The 19,460-nt window shown below is 34.7% G+C and overlaps 3 protein-coding genes across 5 annotated transcripts; 2 read left to right on the top strand and 1 right to left on the bottom strand.

Moving 5' to 3' along the window:
* The first annotated feature begins 4,145 nt into the window (after positions 1–4,145).
* LOC18044029 (uridine-cytidine kinase C) lies at positions 4,146–10,834 on the top strand. Of its 2 annotated transcripts, none has more exons than XM_006437735.2 (12): positions 4,146–4,445; positions 5,330–5,682; positions 6,390–6,504; positions 6,896–7,091; positions 7,182–7,295; positions 7,421–7,594; positions 8,191–8,388; positions 9,018–9,140; positions 9,211–9,332; positions 9,469–9,592; positions 9,722–9,979; positions 10,125–10,834. In XM_006437735.2, exons 2-12 carry the CDS (start codon positions 5,346–5,348, stop codon positions 10,341–10,343), a joined length of 1,980 nt encoding a protein of 659 aa, XP_006437798.1. In that variant the 5' UTR covers positions 4,146–4,445; positions 5,330–5,345; the 3' UTR covers positions 10,344–10,834. The 2 variants fall into 2 exon arrangements, with proteins under 2 accessions (XP_006437798.1, XP_006437797.1); XM_006437734.2 differs by having other exon boundaries at positions 4,146–4,497.
* Positions 10,835–11,946: 1,112 nt separating this feature from the next.
* On the top strand, positions 11,947–14,242 carry LOC18044028 (F-box/FBD/LRR-repeat protein At1g13570). 2 transcript variants are annotated; one of them, XM_006437728.2, is made up of 4 exons: positions 11,947–12,043; positions 12,467–13,276; positions 13,434–13,592; positions 13,709–14,242. In XM_006437728.2, exons 2-4 carry the CDS (start codon positions 12,467–12,469, stop codon positions 14,000–14,002), a joined length of 1,263 nt encoding a protein of 420 aa, XP_006437791.1. In that variant the 5' UTR covers positions 11,947–12,043; the 3' UTR covers positions 14,003–14,242. The 2 variants fall into 2 exon arrangements, with proteins under 2 accessions (XP_006437791.1, XP_006437792.1); XM_006437729.2 differs by having other exon boundaries at positions 11,947–13,276.
* A 214-nt stretch (positions 14,243–14,456) lies between these two features.
* Positions 14,457–17,986, bottom strand: LOC18045319 (protein NSP-INTERACTING KINASE 2). The gene is made up of 11 exons (XM_006437727.2): positions 17,630–17,986; positions 17,419–17,548; positions 17,246–17,317; positions 17,011–17,154; positions 16,844–16,915; positions 16,687–16,746; positions 16,475–16,572; positions 16,097–16,246; positions 15,663–16,004; positions 15,161–15,540; positions 14,457–15,072 (listed from the first exon to the last, which is right to left on the bottom strand). Exons 1-11 carry the CDS (start codon positions 17,724–17,726, stop codon positions 14,752–14,754), a joined length of 1,866 nt encoding a protein of 621 aa, XP_006437790.1. The 5' UTR covers positions 17,727–17,986; the 3' UTR covers positions 14,457–14,751.
* Between the last annotated feature and the right edge of the window lie 1,474 nt (positions 17,987–19,460).

Here is a 19,460-nt window from a genome sequence, read left to right as displayed (position 1 = left end):
AAATTCCTGGCACCACCACTGACTGCGGTGTGAATAATTTGGAAAAAATGAGTGAGTCTGTGACATAATAACTTAGGTTTGATTTGTAGATAGTGCACTTGTGAGGTTGTGGGTTAGATTGTCGTTAAGTCTAAGTTACTTCCAAGTCTTTATATTAACTAATATTTATATTATTTGTATAAATATTTTGATATTTGTTATTTACACAATATTCAATATTTTACAATTTAAATTTTATTATTTACTCACTAATAATTCCATAAAAATAAAAATAAAAATAGGGATGATATGATGATTCCACCTCATCCCCGTCCCTTCCCTAAATAAGAAATTAGATATAAAATCATTGAGGAAAATCTCCCAGAGCCACTGTCCCTGTGGAGATCTCTGCCATTCCTAAGTGTGCTATATGTGTGTCTAAAGTAATTATGCAATATTAACTTATAATAAATTATCCCTAATAGCAATTCATACGAGGAGTATTTTTATAATAAGTTATTTTATTCAAATTTTATTGTTCAAAGTAATTTTTAGAGTGCAAATATCTCTACTCTATTAATATTCTCCCGACAATTTTCAGGTGGGTTGATCGTTTCTAATTTGTATTATAAATTATCCTTTGATAATTGCATTATTCAAAGTCAAATAATACGGTCGTGAAAGATCCGACAACGTAATTAATGTAATGTTAAAGAAATTCATCATAATCACAGCATCATTTACTTTAACCAAATCCATTAAACAAATAAGTAGTTGTGACCTTAAAGAATTACAAATCGTAACGCCAAAGTTATAGCGAGAAATCTTCCCTCGACCTTGCATTTTTGACTTGGTTATGTACGAACAATTAAAAACACATATGCATATGTTGTAATATTAGGTCATTCATTGGCTTCAAATCAAATTGTCTACGTCAAAACAATTTTTCTTCTAGTTAATTTATTAGGCTGCAAAATTTTCAACCATTTCCTAATTGAATATTATTGAGTTAAAATAAAACGAAATCTATTCTTCGGAAGAAATTTCATTGACTGTCCAATTTCTAATTTCTTTTAATTTTTTAAACACTACTTTTCATATTCTTTCAATATATATATATATATATATATTTCTTTTACTATTTGGAGGATGGCAATTTTTTTTCTTCCCTATAATTTTAGGTTAAGCCACCTAACCCTTTGTAGCGTGTAGAGAAATTAGGGTTTAATTATGATACCTTTAAGAATAACGCACTTTACAGTCTGGATACCTTCAAAGGGTAGAAAATGAAAGAGTAATTAGGTAAAAAAATGTTGACAATACATACACAACCCCAATAATTAATACAGCAATGACAGCCTAAAATCTAAGTGATGAAACTCAAAATTGTAGGGAGAAAATGTGAATTTCCCCCCCATTTTATTTCCAATTTCGATGCTTCTTGTTCTTGAATTGAAAGTTAGATTGTGTGAAGTTCAAACGCGGCTACAGGTTTTACTCATGATGATACTTGACGCTGATGCGCATGTGCCAAATCAGAAACAAAACAAAAAAAAAGAAAAGGGAAGCAGTCAACAAAAGAGAGAGAGATTGAAAGCGATTGTCAAAATTGAATGGATTACTCTGCATGCGAGGGCCGGCGTTGAGTCCATTGACGAAGATTATTCATGAATCGCGGAATAAAGTTCATAGCACTTCGATAATATTTCAAAAAGTAACCAACCGAACAAAAAAAAAAAAAAAAATCACTTGGGAGATTATGTTGAGATGCTGATTTCACTACATGGCGACTACGTGTTGCCAATGGACTTGAAGGTTAGGTTGGTTTCGGTACCATCTAGAAGATGAAAAACATTCAATGAATCATCATCTTGGCTAGGAAGCCATACACCGCCCAAACCAAAAAAATAAAATAAAAATAATAAAAATAGGAAGAAAAGTGGGAGTAATCTTGATTTGTCTCGACCAATCTCAATAAAATGAGAGTTTTTTTTTTTTTTCTTTTTTTCTTGGCGTCCATCTGTTAACTAACTAATCATGCAAAAATAATTAATATTCATATGCATACGACATTAGTTTAGCGTCTCAAGGGGGCTAGGTCTAGGAATCTACCGTGTGGTGCAAGCTGTACGTGGACTTGACTTTGATTTATGTATTATGCACTCGTTCATTTTCAACGTCGATAGAAAAAATGTTCCAACCACCGTTCATGCAAACGTGCGTGCCCCTTGGGATGAAACATAGTCGTCAATCTCATTAATGATTGATGACTTTTTTTTTTTTTTTTGTTGATACGGTCTTGTTAAGTTACATTATTATGATGTAACTTATATTAGTCACTAAATTATAACTAGTGACTTAAAAGTAGAACCAATTAAATTATTTTTCAGGTCATTAGTGACAACTTCTAGGTTGATATAAGTTACATTATAATGTAACTTAACAACACCCTTGTCGATAATATTGACTGTCAAGTAATTAATGGGGCTGTTTTTGTTTGGGAAAAACAAAGAAAAGAAATTGTAGGATTTTTTTATATATTAATGTATTACAATTAGAATTCTACTGATATTTTATAATTATAAATCAATCGGGACTCAAATTTTCATATTTCTACTATGGTACCCTGCGAACGACCCTCACTTAATATTAAAACAAAGATTTATATTTTACTTCTAACTTAGGGAGCCAAATTAATCCCTATTAGCAAGAGTTGTAGTCCATTGGCGAAATTAAGGGATTTTGATTGTGGAAAAAATGATAAATTTTATGACTTATTTTTTTTCCTTTAAACATTAATTGATGTTATCATATTTTTAGTATGAACATGTTACATGCCCAAATTTGGTTGTGTATGTTTGCTTGGGGTACTTTGTTTGATTCATCAAAAACAACAAAATCAAAAGCAATATATGCGAAGTTTCACAATCCCAAGCAGGAACCAACCATTAATTATATTAAATGATTATAAAAGATATTAAGATGCCTTGACTGAAAATGCCAAATCGCACAAGCACTTTTCCTGGACGTTACAAAATTGAACAAAAAATAATTAATGAAGGAGAATCACGAAACATTAACATCCATTCAAGTACTGGACGGGGCAGAGTCCTACTCGCCCACGCTTTCACTCTTAATGATTGATGATGGTCCCGTTTCGCCGAACCTACTATTTTTACTAAAATTGCATATATATATATATATATATATATATATATATATAAATGTTTTAATCTGGAATTTTAAAATGCGGAAACATCCGAAAAAACGCATAAATCGTACAGTTTAAGTGCTTTAAGTTTTAAGTCTTTAAAACCCCACAGTTTTAAAGTTTTCCCGACATTTCTCGTACTTTATAATCCCGGACCAGAAAATTATTTTATATATATATATATAATAGTTTTCTGATTCGAAATTTTAAAACTCAAAAAAATTTTAAAATTTTTTTTGAACTTTCACACGCTTTAAAATTTTAGATTAAAAAATTTCTAATATATATATAGATAAACATTATTAATATTTTAGATAAAAGTAAGCTATGTGAACATCATTTATGAGATAAAGTTTTGAGTAGACAACGACACGAAATCATAATAATCAAGTAAATTCAAGTATGATAGCATAGAGGTAAAAATTTGATTAATCAAATTTTTACATTTTGATCACATAATAGTTGTATTTATCTGTGGAAAAGCTAAAGATGAAGGAGAGAGACTTGAAACCTTCTTTCACTCAAAAACGTATAGGCTAAAAAGATGAGAGGGAACAGCTAATTGATGGAAATTGGAGTTTATGTCATTAACCATTGAATGGTTTATAAGAAAAGTGTAAGATGGTTGACGCTTGACACAATAACATTGACTAAATAAGCCAATGGCCCAATGGTCCCTCACCGCCACGGCAAAAAGAATTTATCAATTTTCTCGGAATAAAGTTTAGTGATGTTATTATAATTTCAAGAAAAAAAAATGATAAATTTGGTTTGGGTACAAGGAAAGCAAGTTCTAGTTGCATTAGACTTTTCTTGGACCGAGACTTTGGCCTAATTTAATTAATTAAATATAAGACTGCTAGTTAGTTTCATAAAAAAATATATAATAAAATAGAAAAAATATAATATAAAAAAAGAAGACATAGGAGTTACGAAAATTAAAAGAGAGAAAAAAAAAAGAATTAAATTCAATACGCCTCTGTCTTTTCTCTCGCTCTCTTTCTGAGACGAACTGTGAGTGAGAGTCATTCTTCGCTCTCAGTGTTTAGCTGATTCTCAAGAATTCACACTCTCCCAAAAAAACAACAACAAAATAAAAAAATCCCGGAAAATCACATTCTTTTTCCATTCCCGGAAACAAGACGAGAAAAATACATTTTATATTTTTAGAGAGAACTAAAAATACATCATAAATATCCTGAGGCTCTCACACTCGGTGTGTGACTGACTCATTATTTGCTAAGAAACTAGCTCGGTGGGTGCTCTCTTAGTTAAAAATATTGGTTTTTGATCCCATTTCGTTCCTGGTATTTTTCTTTCAATGTTATTTTTTTATCTGGGTATTTCTTTTTTTCTGTTCTTCGGGTTGTTTAGTTGGTTGCTTGATAACGTTTGTGCAAGATCCATCGTTGTTGGAACAGAGTTTCTAAGCCTTGTTTTGTGGTCATAGGTTTGTGTAGATTTGTGTTTTGAGTTTTTTTTTTTTTTTTTCAGTTTCTAATGTCATATATAATTCTTTATAGCTCGTGTGTGATCATACATGCGTCATGTGGTAGATCAAAAGATTTGTATTTTTGTTTGCAATTGTAGCTTCATATTTGTGTGATGGTTGTTGTATAGAGTCACTGCTGGTTGGTATCGTTTGTGATATCAATACATGTATTTGCACTTAATACAATGTAATGCCGGTAGGAGTTGAGCTGCCTGACTTGCATCACTATCATGTGAAAGGTCCTTAGTTGAAATTGTCGGAATCCTATGATTTTGGAATGTGTTACTGAATTACAAATATACTTCTGCGTGATAAAAGAGAGAGATGATGTATGAATTTGAACTAATATTTTTGCTAGCAGCTTAGCAAAAAGCTTGGAATTGTCTCAATCATAATAAGCTTAACTTAATGATTGTTTTGTTGCTTGTACTCCCTGGAACATCATTGAATGCTCATCCAATGCACACATTTTATGGCTTTGCATCCCAAATGTCTTTGATGTTTACCGCACTAATTTGATTTTATTTGATTAGTTTGTTTCCATTTAGCCTTTACAGTTATTACACTCTAGTTATCTCAATATACTGCTTTGTTTTGTACTCTTCCAAATTTAATTACCTCATGCATTTTCTGTTTGTTTTCATCAGTGGGAGCCACTTTTCAATGGCTCAAGATAATTCTAATGCTGAATCACGCCACAAAAAATCAGTCCTATTGAAAGACCAAGTCCGGTTGGTTAAGAGAAAGGACTCTGATCGGCATGAGATAGTTCCCATCCAAGATCCTTTGTCATTTGAGAAGGGTTTCTTTGTAGTTATCCGTGCATGTCAATTGCTAGCACAGAAGAATGATGGCATAATATTGATAGGTTTAGCAGGTCCTTCTGGGGCTGGTAAGACCATTTTCACTGAAAAGATTCTCAACTTTATGCCCAGCATTGCTGTCATATCTATGGACAACTACAACGATTCCAGTCGAGTTGTTGATGGCAACTTTGATGGTAATTCTATGCACATACCCCTCCTCCCCTTTCCTGTTTGCACTATGTTTTTTTCAGGAATACCTCAATTTATCTTTATATTACTTCTAGGGAATAGCTATCATTTATATGGTTGAATAAATTATGACTTTTCTAGAGAGAACCAATTTATGCACATAATAGTTTGTGTGCTGTCACTGTTGTATGCCGTGTATTGATGCAATGTGACAGGTAATTATGATGAATCTTCTGAATGAATCGATATTTCACTTTATCCAACTATTTGGCTGGAGTGCAGAAGTCTTGAAAGGTAGTGATTTTCCAGTTCATAGCATGACTTAAATCTTACTTTGGATGGAAGAAGTAGCACTCTTAGAGGAAAGGAGTTCTATTGGGTTTAGGGCAAGGAAAGTGTTTAAATTCATTCTGGAGATAATTTGTTCTGTTGTGTTTGAGAGTCCAGCTTCAGTATGGATGCTGTAGTTCTTTAAGCTCTTCAAGTTTAGTATTTGTATGTTTCTGGTAGAATGTGTTTGGAAGGGTGTGTATGAAGAACTTTTTCCGGTGACTGGCCTGCAGCGAGGTTGTTCTTTGTGGTTTTTTTCACATAACAAATCAAATGCTTGCAAAAATGTTGTTTCCATTCATCATCAAATACCTAATGGTTGTAACTGAGAGCATACTCTGATGTGTATTGTAACGATGACTTTTTACTTGATTTGAAACAGATCCACGCTTAACAGACTATGACACATTACTTGAAAATGTCCGTGATTTAAGAGAAGGAAAGCCAGTACAGGTTCCAATCTACGATTTCAAGTCTAGCTCCCGCACAGGATACAGGTTGAACACTACTTTGTTTTGATTAGAAAGCTGTTAAGAAAAAATGTCTCAGGATATCATAGTAGATATTCAGTAAAATACTGCTATCACAAATGCTAAAATCATTATCATTTGAGGTGTATTAATTCCTTAGTTTATTTTTGTCTCCAAATTGTGGACATAGAGCATAACAACATTCAGTCTGTTGTAATTTTATATCTTTTCACAGAAAATAAGTTAAGTGTTAAGAGGTGTAAGTTTATTTATGCTAGTTTTATACATGCAATAAACTATGGCAATCATGCTTTTCTCACTGCACTGAAAAGGCCAATGCACTTGTGCATTTCTTTGTCACGACATTCCATATTCACTTAATGTTCTAAGATCTAAGCTAGGCATCAATTTGTGGCAGGACCGTTGAAGTCCCAAGCTCTCGTATTGTGATTATTGAGGGCATCTATGCTTTGAGTGAGAAGTTGCGACCATTATTGGATCTGCGCCTATCTGTCACAGGGGGAGTTCATTTTGACCTAGTCAAACGGGTTTTACGTGACATACAACGTGTTGGTCAAGAACCAGAAGAAATAATCCAACAAATATCGGAAACGGTTTGTTTATTTTAATATTGAGCATATTTTTGAGACAATATGAATTTGGAATTCTCTTTTCAAAGTGCTCAGCTTTATTCTTTTGTACAGGTATATCCCATGTACAAGGCCTTCATTGAACCGGACCTACAAACAGCTCATATAAAAATTATAAACAATTTCAATCCATTTACTGGATTTCAGAGTCCAACTTATATTTTAAAGGTTGTTCTTCTTTTATAACTGTTCAACTCGTATTCTTTTACTGAAATTGATTGCTGTACTACCAAAATCATTTTTAATAACTATGTTTTCATCTACATTGATATCTGAGTTTTCTTTTGTTTTAGTCAGCAAAGAATTTGTCAGTGGATCAAATTAAGGCTGTTTATCCTGAAGGACATACAGAAACAATGGAGCAGACTTATGATATTTATCTGCTACCACCTGGTGAAGATCCAGAATCTTGCCAATCATATCTGAGGATGCGGAATAAAGATGGAAAATACAGTCTCATGTTTGAGGTTTACCCTCTGAATTTATCTCATCATGGCAATGATAAATTCTGCATGCTTATAGAGGTCCTGTTATCTATGTGTTAAGGAAGTCAAGATTCCCAAGGACTTTGGCGGGTATGGCTCTTAGATATGGCCAAATGCTAAAAACAAACACATGGATTTAATTTGTTAGTGTAACACATCTCCAATATGAATAACAATTCACCAAATGATATCATTGTCGACAGAGTTAATGGTATTCTTTAAAAAAGCAATGGAATTTATAATTTCAAATATGAAGATTTAGATCAATTTTAACTCCAAAAACATGGGGTGGCTGCTTCTGGCGTTTGTAGGATGTCTTTATTTTGGTTATGGAACGCTATGCTTGGTGGAAGGAGCTATGAAGTCACGTCTTGTTATACACGGTGTCTGCATGCCTAACTCTTTGGTGTCCAAATGGTGGATTTATCTGTTTCTCATTAAGCAATTTATGTCCTTCCAAATTACTAGAGTTCATTTATGCTTGAAATGTTTATTGCTAAAGATATTTGTTTATGGGAATGAAAAAAAAATGCTGCAAAGCTGTACCTGATATGATAATTTTTAATTTTTAATTGCAGGAGTGGGTGACAGATATTCCATTTGTGATATCTCCAAGAATTACTTTTGAAGTCAGTGTGCGCCTTCTTGGTGGGCTAATGGCCCTGGGGTACACGATTGCAACCATACTTAAAAGAAGCAGCCATGTATTCTGTGATGATAGGGGGGTGTGCGTGAAAATTGATTGGCTAGAACAACTAAATCGCCAATATATTCAGGTGCCTCTTGCAACTTCTATACTTTCATTTAGTTTTTACCGGTTTCTTCATGGTTGCATCGTTTACAACACTAATGCGTGAATGGTAATCTCAATTTGTTTCCATTTGCAATGGACCTCAATTGAAGCCCTTTTTCAATTGTTAAAAGAACAGTATCCAGTTTATATTATGATTGGTTGTTACTATTATATGCAAATGCAGTGTACTTCTTTATTGCGTATTAGCATAGCATTCTCCTAAATTTATTCAAGAAAGGAGTCTTACATCAAAAATTAAATGAATAAGAAAACAAGATCAGACCTTTTTACTTTTAGTTTTGCCGTCTTTTGGAAAGCTTGTATGTTGGAAATTTTCAGTATGGTTTCACTTCTTTCCACTTCGTACTGCTCCCTGAGAATCCCGATGTGATTCTTCAAATCATCTTCCTTTTCACTTGAGGCTATACATTTTAAACTCAAATCATACATACTGAAGAAGAGTGATTTGGGTAACCACTTACAAGATGATGGTTTTGTAGTTTCTATTAATTATACTATAGATTGCTTCTTTATCTTTGTCGTTTCCCAGCCTATAGCTTGTTTTTGTGACACCTGTACCGAAAATAACATTTCTCCCAATTTGGTAAACAGGTGCAAGGAAAAGATCGCTTGATTGTAAAAAATGTTGCAGAGCAGCTGGGTTTGGAAGGCTCGTACGTTCCACGCACCTATATAGAACAGATTCAACTGGAAAAACTAGTCAATGAGGTTATGGTATGACAACTTCCAAAATGCTTATGATGCTTTCTCCTTCTTTGGCCGTCCTGATGAAACTATTTGACAGGCCTTGCCAGAAGATTTAAAGACAAAGCTCAGCCTAGATGAGGATCTCGTATCGAGCCCTAAAGAAGCACTTTCACGAGCCTCTGCTAGCAGGGTTGCCATGAGAAATAAGAATCTCCGAAGGTGAATTTCTTGTTCTTCTTCTTTGTTAGTTTTTCATGGTTTATTGAGTTGGAGGTTAACTTAAAAGTCATCTGCCTTAACTACTTGAAAGCCATCTGTCTTAACTAATAGATTTACTTATGTTGAGATTATGCAGTGGTATGTCACATTCGTATTCAACTCAGGGGGACAAAAATCTGTCTAAGCTTACTGGATATGTTATGAATGACCGAAGGTTTGATGGTAGAAGTGTGGAGTCGTCAGCAACACTAGCCAGTCATGTATACACATGTTTAATTTCCTATGTTGCTTTTTGTTATTTTGCCAGTTCCATCGGATGGAAACTTTCAATTGTTTACTGACCAACGCATTATGCTCTTCCAATTTTTTTTCCCATTCCATCTTTCTAGGGTGTCATCACTCACCTTTCAGAACAGATCTCCTCACTTACTGATAGAATGGATGATTTTACAACTCATATTGAGGAGCTAAATGCGAAGTTGACCAAGAAAAATTCTTCAAGTCAACAAAATATGGCTCTTCCAGCTGAAGCATGCAATGGCTCTGTTCCGACTTCTTTCTTCATCTCAAGTCTAGGCAATGGGTCCTTAATGCCTAATTCCTCATCTTCATCCCAATTGGCTAAGGAGTCACCTTTAATGGATGAGGTACCATGGCTTTCTGTATCCTTTAACCCTTTGATTTTTATTTTTATTTATTTTTTCCTTATAGTCCTATAGGTTAATCACTTAAATGTATATCTTCTGATCTTCACTATTTACTGGCCGGTCAATTAATTTTCTGATCAAACAGATATCAGGGATTGTGCGAGGACAACGTCAAGTCATGCATCAGTTGGACAATCTTAGCAATCTTCTTCATGAGAGCATGGGGGAGAGGTCTCACCAGGGAAGAAAGACCAAGAAAAGTAATTGGCCAGATGCCGAACCCTTTAAAGTTCCTCTAATTATAACCTTGGCAGCTGGTGGCGTAGGAATCTTCTTGTTCAAGAAATTCTTAACCCGAAATTGATCTTGATTACACCCCCAACATTGATCACATTTTCACATTCACCTTTTGAATTCTCAATTCGTTCCTTGTTGCCATCAATTGTTTCTCTATTCCATACTGGGGTTGAGCGCGGGAAAGTCGGTCAAACTGATTGACCGTTTTTGTTCTGTTGAGAGGGTGTTGAGGCAACTGATGAAAAGTCTTGAGAGTTATAAAAGTTCTCTCTCTCTTAGGTTTCTAGTGACAAGCTGGTCCAACAAATTTTGTAATCGTAGGGGAAGTCACTTTTTGGCAATGCTTTATTTGCTACTTACAACGATTGCAGAGATAAATTTAATACCAAAAGAATAGAATCAATTTTCTCGACAAGTTTACTGAGAAAGTAATAGTTCAATTTGAAGAGGGGTCCGGGCAGTAGTTAATTTCTTTTTACAAATAATTTTACACTTACCAAGTTAGGATGTAAAATTTGTATATTGGCTAATGTCACAGTGATTGTGGATAAATAAAAAAAGCTGTCATAAAAACGAAAATTATTGCAGCTCGTTAATCTTGCTACTTATTTTGCTTCCGTTATTTTTTTATCCTATAATACTTTATACTTACAAAGAAAAATTAATTTCTTTTAAACAACTTTGTCATAGAGTTGAAAATTATTGTTGCTCGGAAAAAAAAAAGATTTCATCAATGGTGAAATGACGTTGTTAGATCGAACTTGAAATAGGAATTGAGCAGTACGCACCACTTGGGCAACAAGTGGTTTACTAAATTTCTATGCGTGCTCTTTTTATTCCGTACATAGATGACATGTCGTAAGAGTTTTATTCCAGAGTAGTAATCGTTTGACTTGTCATTTATACTTTCATCGGGTAAAACGGGGGGGGTAAAAATCCGTTCGGTTCAGTTTGTCCAAACATCGAACCGAACCGAGCTTAATCGGTTCAAAAAAATTATGAACCGGATACAAACCACACTTAGGAACTAAATTTAATTCGGTTTTATGTGGTTGGGTTCATAAAATTTAATATTTTTTCTTTTGTACTAGTTAAATTTTTATATTTTTTACTTAAATTTAATTAATTTGTTTAGTTCAATTTAATTATAATCACTAATCATTCATGTCCTATGCAAAAATATTATTAAAAAAATTATTGTACATATAAATTGAAAGTTTCTCATTTTTTTTAATTTTAATACTGAACCGATCAATTTTTTATTCGGCTCATTTCAAAATTAAAAATCAATTAGTTCATATTTTTTAAATTATTTGGTTCTATTTTATTGAACATAGATTAAGTTTCTTAACACTGAACAAAAAAGAAATTGTGTATTTTTAAAAAAATTAAAAAAAAAATAGATGGTGGATTTTTTTTTTAAATTTTAACACTGAACCGACCAATTTTTATTCGGCTCATTTCAAAACTAAAACTCAATTAATTCATATTTTTTAAATTATTTAGTTCTATTTTATTGAACATAAATTAAGTTTCTTACAATTTATGAAACCTGAATGACAAATTATATTTGTATGTTATTAATTAAATATAATTTTTTTAAAAAAATTTAAAATTGTAGTTGGTATTATTTAATACTTAAATTATCAGTGGCTTAAGGGACAAACGGGCCTTCGCTCTGGTCGGGAGCTCTCATCACGGTCTTTCCAGAGATGTAAGAACGACGAAGAAGAAGAGAAGACATATTACTTATAATGTTCGTCTAAGGTGCTTGTTCTTATACTCTCACCCCTTGAATTCTCATATTTTTACCCTTTTGCCACTGCCTTTTGTTATCTTCTTCCATTTTACCATCGATCTAAGATCTGATTCTCCCTTTCCTCCCTTTGATCGTCTCACTTATCAATACTTTTTCAGCCTGCTATTTTTATTCCAAAATTGTTATTGGGATCAGCGATTAGTTTTCTTGTAGCAAAAGGAAAATAAAGCAAAAAAAATTATTTATCTATTTTATAATAGGATCTTTTATAATTGCTCTCTTGTTGCTGAAAAGCAACATTTGTTGATGGTGCAAGACAGAAAGAAATTATAGGAAATGTAATGTAAAATTGACTTTTTGGTTTAATTTTAATGTTTCATAAATTTTAAGTATTTGCATTGATTGGTGGGCTAGTAATAAATACTATGCAGATGGGTGATGCTGCGGAGGATTTCATAAGCGATCTTCCGCAAAGCATTTTAGAAAATATCCTCACTCGATTACCGATAGGGGATGCGGTGAGAACTTGCATTTTATCAAGTAAATGGAGGTACAAATGGGCTACACTCACTCAACTTGTGTTCGATGAAAACTGTGTTCCCATTTCTAATGACCGAGTTCCAGTTGAGAAGAGCCTTGTGAAATTTATCACTCATGCTCTTTTTCTTCATCAAGGACCGATTCACAAGTTCCAGCTTTCTACTGTGCATTTGCAGTCCTGCCCGGACATTGATCAGTGGTTACTTTTCCTTTCCAGGAATGATATCAGGGAATTGGTTCTTGAATTAGGAGAAGGGGAGTGGTTTAGAGTACCTTCTTGTCTTTTTAACTGTAGGAAATTAACTCGTTTGGAGCTGTTTCGATGCGAGTTTGATCCTCCTCTGACTTTTACTGGATTTCCTTGCTTGAGGAGTCTTAATCTTCATCAAGTTTTGGTTGCCCCTGAGGCAATTGAAAGTCTCATTTCCAGTTGCCCACTGCTGGAGAGCCTCTCATTGTCATATTTTGACAGTTTAGATCTGAATATATGTGCTCCAGAACTCAAGTACTTGTATCTAGAGGGTGAATTTAAAGACATTCATCTTGAAAGTACTCCATTATTGGTTTCCATGTCCATTGCTATGTATATGACTGACGACATCGCCGAACACTTTGAGCAAAGTTCAAGTTGCAATTTTCTCAAGATTCTTGGTGGAGTGCCTCAACTTGAGAAACTTGTCGGGTATATATACTTCACCAAGGTAACAATTAATTATTACTATTTTTTGGTCCAGAGGAGCTGATGTAGTCGTATTTTATTTGATATTTTTAGTATATATGATCAACTAGTCTGACTCTTAGCTTTTACTTGTGATAGATCTACAATTAACTTCTGTTTGTTTCTTTTCCCCCCTAAAGTATTTGAGTATAGGTGATGATCCGGGAAGACTTCCGATTACATATAATCATCTAAAAGTGATTGAACTTTATCAAGTGAGTTTTGAAGATATGAAAGAGATACTCGTTGTTATTCGATTGATTACGAACTCTCCTAATCTGAAGGAACTTCATATTTCAGTAAGTCATTTTAAACATAGGAAAGTTTAATTTTGGGTTGTGGAAAGAAAAAATTTTCTTTTTCAGCATACAATGTTGTATCTTAAATTTTGTTTTTTGCTCATTATTTTTTATAGGGTTCCTCAAATACATTAGCTGCTATAGAAGCACCTGATTTGGATTTTTGGGAAAAAGAATGCCATGCAGATTGCTCTTTTAAACAACTGAAACTTGTGAAGATGACAGATATATCTGGTGTACCCCACGAGATGGGGCTAATCAAATTTTTGCTTAGTAATTCTCCAGTGCTTGAGATAATGAGTATCACCCCTTGCACATTTGTTACAGAGAGAAAAGTGAATATGTTGATTGAGTTAGTGAGATTTATACGAGCTTCTCCTCGAGCAGAAATTATATTTATTCAGAATTAAGCATTGTACTTCCCATTTAAAGTTCTCATTTGCTTCCAAATAGTCTCCCCCCCGCCACCCCCAACCAAAAAAAAAGAAGAAGAATTTGAACTTGGGTGGTCAGTTAAATAAAACTATCTGAAAACCACTTCGGCCCTTGGGGCTATCTCCAGACTATGTATTGAACAATCGTAGTTCATAGAAATGACAGTGTCTATAATTTCCGTAAGCTGTTGACTATACACTACAGATCTCATGAAATGATAAACTTGATGATCATGGCTCAAGTTACTTCAAACTCATTTATATCTTAGTTCCTGAGTTTGGTGTTACTTGCTACATTACTCGTTTTTGGTTATGTGTAATTGAATTGCTTGTACGTAATTCTGTCACTAACCTTAAAGTGGAGATAAAGCTTTGAAATACAAGACAAGAAACATCTCCACTTTCTTTTTGACAACAGTAGACGATGATTCTTGCTGATGCTATTAAATTTGAAAGAGGAAGCAAAATTTATTCTGAGAGCATCTTTTTACAATCCAACTCTCTTTAAAACATCTCCAGAAAAATTCTTCACTCACCAAAAACAGGATTTGTAACACTCTTAACTAGCTTCGGTTTCTTTTCAATCCGAATCTGTACAATCAGGAATTTGACACAAAAGGGCTAGAGCTTCGGTATATTGCTACCATAAAACAAGCTCATTCCGACACATTCTTTGTAACATTTATCACAGTTTATTTTCTGCGCCTTTGGAGCATCATATCATGTCACCTTGGTCCAGAGAGCTCCATTGCTTGAACCAACAATGAAGAGTCGTCAGTAAGGTCAGAGTATCGCTCTGAAGAGGAGAATTCATTGGCTCTGGATCTCGTTGCTTCAGCTTTTTGAGAAGCTGCCCATTTCTCTGCAAGTCCATCGCCTTCCAGCATCCGGACAACTTCAGACATCTTAGGTCTGAGACTGGGAAGGTATTGAGTACATAAGAGAGCAACTTGTACCATTTCTTCAAGCTCAATTCGGTCATAGTTGTTCTTCAGGTCCTTATCAACCAGCATCTCAAGTTTCTTTTCCTGATGGATTTTCTTCACCTACAATCATGAAAACAAGTCAAATGATACAATCAACCCAGAATATGAAACTTGAATCGACCAAGAACAACATGTTTGTTTAGCTCACCCAGTCAAGCATAGCGCCTTTCTGGTTTGCCGTCTTCCCGAATTCTAAAGCTCTTAGGCCAGAGATCAATTCAAGCAAAAGGATCCCAAAACCAAAAACATCTGTTTTCTCAGAGGACTGGCCTGTTGATAGATACTCTGGAGCTATATGTCCCACAGTGCCCCTCACAGCTGTTGTTACATGCGAATCACAATGATCCAACAGCTTTGCCAGGCCAAAATCTCCTACTACAGCCTCATAATACTCGTCAAGCAATATATTTGCAGCCTTCACATCTCTGTGAATGATCTTGGGGTCACACTGTTCATGCAAGTACAGCAGACCTCTTGCAGCTCCCAACGCAATTCTTTTTCTCGTTGCCCAATCCAAGGATGGTTTTGCTGCAAGAGGGAAAAAACAGTCACGAAAGTTATGTTCATCCAGTAGAATCTGTTCTAGATGTGCCTAGTGAAATGGTCAGTTGTTTAAGAACTCTTATGAATAAAATATTGACGCTTGCTACCTTTGAGACGGGAAGCAACGCTCCCATTGGACATGTAAGGATATACCAGAAGCCTCTCTGTTGTTGTCATACAGAATCCGATGAGCCTGAGCAGATTCCGATGAACTGCTAAGCTGATCATCTCAACTTCAGTCTGAAATTGGATTTCACCTCCAATGGCATTCCCATCTTTAAGCCTTTTTACAGCTACAACAGTTCCATCTTGGAGATACCCTTTGTAGACATTTCCAAAACCACCCTTCCCAACCAGATTCTTGCTGCTGAAATTGCTGGTAGCACTCTGAAGTTCTTTGAAATGAAATCTCTTCAAGTTTCCTAGGCAAACTTCTTCGCGACGTTGTTCTGAAATATTAAAAAGGTAAATTTAGCTTTGTTTCTATCAACTATTTAAAGTTCCTAGTGCTTTATTTATTTCTCAATTATGTTTTACTAACCATTAACATCAAAGAATATTTGTTGGTTATGTCTTTGCCTCCACCAGAGAAGAAATCCGAAACCAAGAATTAGTAGGGAGATGCAGCCTAGGCTTGATCCGAGGGCTAGAGCAATTTTTTGTCCCTTTGGCATTCCAGAAGGTTTTGAGTCTAATGAAGCATAGAGAATTTCATGTCAGGATAATTCGAATTTCAAAACAAAGCCAGACACTAATTGCATATATGTCAAGGTAAAACAATAACTTCATTATGAACCATAAACTAATTAAAGAAAAATAAAGGACACAAAGTTTTTTTGCACAAAAAAAAGTTCGTTAGCACCAAAAACTTCAAATTTTGGACTGACATAGAAACTTGCACAAGAGGGATTGTATTTACTTGGAGAATTATTCAAGGCAAAAGAAAGTGGCATTGGTGCTGTTCCAAAGCAGTCTTCCTCGGCTCCAGTAGCACATATCAGAGAGTTTCCAGTTATGCTGTGTCAAGTAAATTATTCAAAGATTGTCCCATAATTTTAATAACATTCCAAGTTCTCAAATTAAAAAGGGAAAAAACGGAAACAGGAAGGAGATTCTAGGGGCTCGACTTACTTAAATGTTTTAGCGTGGAAGCTAGGCACAGGACCACTGAGATTATTATAGGACAAATCCCTATTAAATAAATTCACAAACCTTGTTTAGAAATAAAGATTATCATTATGAAGTATAATATAGTTATGATCATGGGATAAGGTTTGAAGAGAATTACAGAAAAGCAAGCTGTGACATGTTTGACAAAGAGGGAGGAATTGCGCCTGTTATACTGTTGTTGTTCAGCCTCCTGATTTAAATTCAATGAATTGAAAATTAATGAGACTGATGAAATATAATGTAAGCAAAAGAAAATTTCTTAGCAATGCCTTAATGTTCACTTACAGATATTGGAGGGTTTCTAAGTGGGATACTGTGCTGGGAATTGGACCAGTGAAGAAGTTGTTAGAAAGATCAAGTGTAAGAAGCTTTGATAGCTTCCCAATCTCAGTTGGGATGTGTCCTGATATATTGTTATTCTGAAGAAGCCTGCCAAAAGAAAAAAAAAAACCCCATCTGAACAAATCACTTGTATAAGAACTATAATAAAAACTTTCTCTAGTAATAACATCATACTCACACAAGCTGGAGATTTGTCAAGTTCCCTATACTTGAAGACAAAGTGCCAGATAAATTCTGGCTTGGAGCGCCTCTGTAACACAATAAAACCATTTTAACAGCATAAACATTTTCTTCTTTTGTTTCAAGTTCTAGTTCTACCGCACACTTTGGCTGTTTTGAAGCAGTACTTACAGTCCAGTGACTAAACCATCAGAACAAGTAACCAAAGCCCAGCTGCATGGATCAACTGAGTTCTCATCCCAGTTGTTTAGAACATCATGAGGATCATGCAAGGAATCTTTAATGCCCATCAGAGCTTGCACTGCATAAATTTTTCAAAACGATTTCTTCAGGCTTATAAATTTTTCGAGAGCTTAAAACTTTGAGAAAGCACTTCAATTACCTTCATAGTTGACACCTTTAGGTGAAAGCAATCCGCATGCACAAGTCCATAAGCCAAAAAGAGCCACGAAACAAAAAACAGCTTCCTCTCTTCTCATATTTTTGTTGGCAACTGATACAAAAACCAAAACCAGGGCTTCCTTTTATGTAGGAAGCAACAACGGAGCAGGTAAGAATGGTATGAAAGATTCAATATCACAACCAATGTTTTAACTATGTATTTGTTTCCTTTTGTTTTTAAGTATGTAATGTTTACATCACGAGGGAGCCAGTACAATTCCAATTCCTCATACTCTCTCTCTTACTCAACTTTGTTTGGTTAGTAAAGGGCAAAAGTGAACAACAACATGCCTGCCACTGGTTCAACAAAGTAAGGGTAAAGCATATATAAAAGCTAAGCCATTAGCTACATTAACCAAATCTAGATAATATAAAAAGATGATTGGAAAAGAAAATTCCTCCAATCATGCATTTGTTTATTGAAAAGGGGTGCTTGAGAATTTTTTCTTCTACAAGGATTAACTGGTAAGCACTGTAAGTAATTTATAATTAGGAAAATTAATCAAAATGAGTACGTGGGCCAGGCCATTTTGTTGTCAATTTTTATATGAGAGAGAGAGAGAGAGAGAGTGCATTGGACTTGCATTGATTTGATTTTCTATAATTCTACAGTGGACATTTTTAAGAATCCAACATTCCCATCTGGCTGAGAGCGGCCATTCTTTTAAAGTAAAGCTTCTCAAATTCCATATTCTTTATTTTCTTTTGGTCTCAATAATTATTACGGAAAGGTGAGAATCTCGAGGTGATGGAATTGCTAGCTCCTTGTGAGATCTCTGTTGGGTGAATTATTATTTCTTGCTTTGTTGAGTAATCTCAGTTGGGTTTCTTGCTTTATCGATTTTATAATAAACTCACAGTCTCCACAGTCAACAGACAAGAGTCCCCTTAAACAATCCAAAAGCAAAAGCTGCCCTGCACCTCTCTCTGTTTCACACTCATACATGAACTCGATGCATCAGTAGCCGTTTGAGGAAGATCAAATGGCGATGAATTCGGTATCAACCATTGCTTCAAATTATGCTTGTGAATCATCAAATTGAGACTGTGGAAGCTGGTGATGATAACCATAGCTTCTTTGTGCATAGGTGCACGAGCGAAGTGGACCCGTGAAACACAGTTGACTTGATCTTTAAAACCTTCTTCAAATCGATTGCCTAATGCATTTCATGATGAAAAGAAAAGTAAAGTTGATCGGCTGGTTAATTATTAACGATCGGACATAAATTAAAGGGTCCAAGATAACTAGATAAGCTCAGTACTTGATGGAGACAGTAACTTAGCAAGAAATTCAATCAAGTAGCCGTTTGGACAGATGTTCCTGCTGATTAGGCCATGCATATTTAAAATCACATGAAAGTTGCATTGCAACCACAAAGTCACCAAGAAGCAAATGTATTTGACAGGCAGATATAGAATATAGAATTAGGTAGAATATGGAATTAGGGTCCCATATTAGCTGCCTAACAAAAGCACCTCTCTCCCATTTGATTCAATATGAGAAAAGGATTGTGAGATTGATGTATATTATTAGTAGTGAATAAGTTCGACGCATAAAATGAAGTTGATATGCAATGGTACGTCGTCACGCCGTAAGATGGAATAAGAAGAAAGAAGAGTACTCGTCACATTTGGTGGATTCTTTGTTCTTCTTTGGCTCCATTTAAAGCCTGTCTAATTACCCTGATTTGTTCCTTCAATTTCTTTCCGATCAAGAAGGGAAATTATTGCCAGCCAAGCAAGAAGCGAGAGAGTCAAAAAAGGAGTCGACG

The sequence above is a fragment of the Citrus clementina genome, unplaced genomic scaffold, assembly GCF_000493195.1.
Source record: "Citrus clementina cultivar Clemenules unplaced genomic scaffold, Citrus_clementina_v1.0 scaffold_4, whole genome shotgun sequence".
NCBI lineage: Eukaryota > Viridiplantae > Streptophyta > Magnoliopsida > Sapindales > Rutaceae > Citrus > Citrus x clementina.
This window is presented reverse-complemented; position numbering and strand designations above follow the sequence as displayed.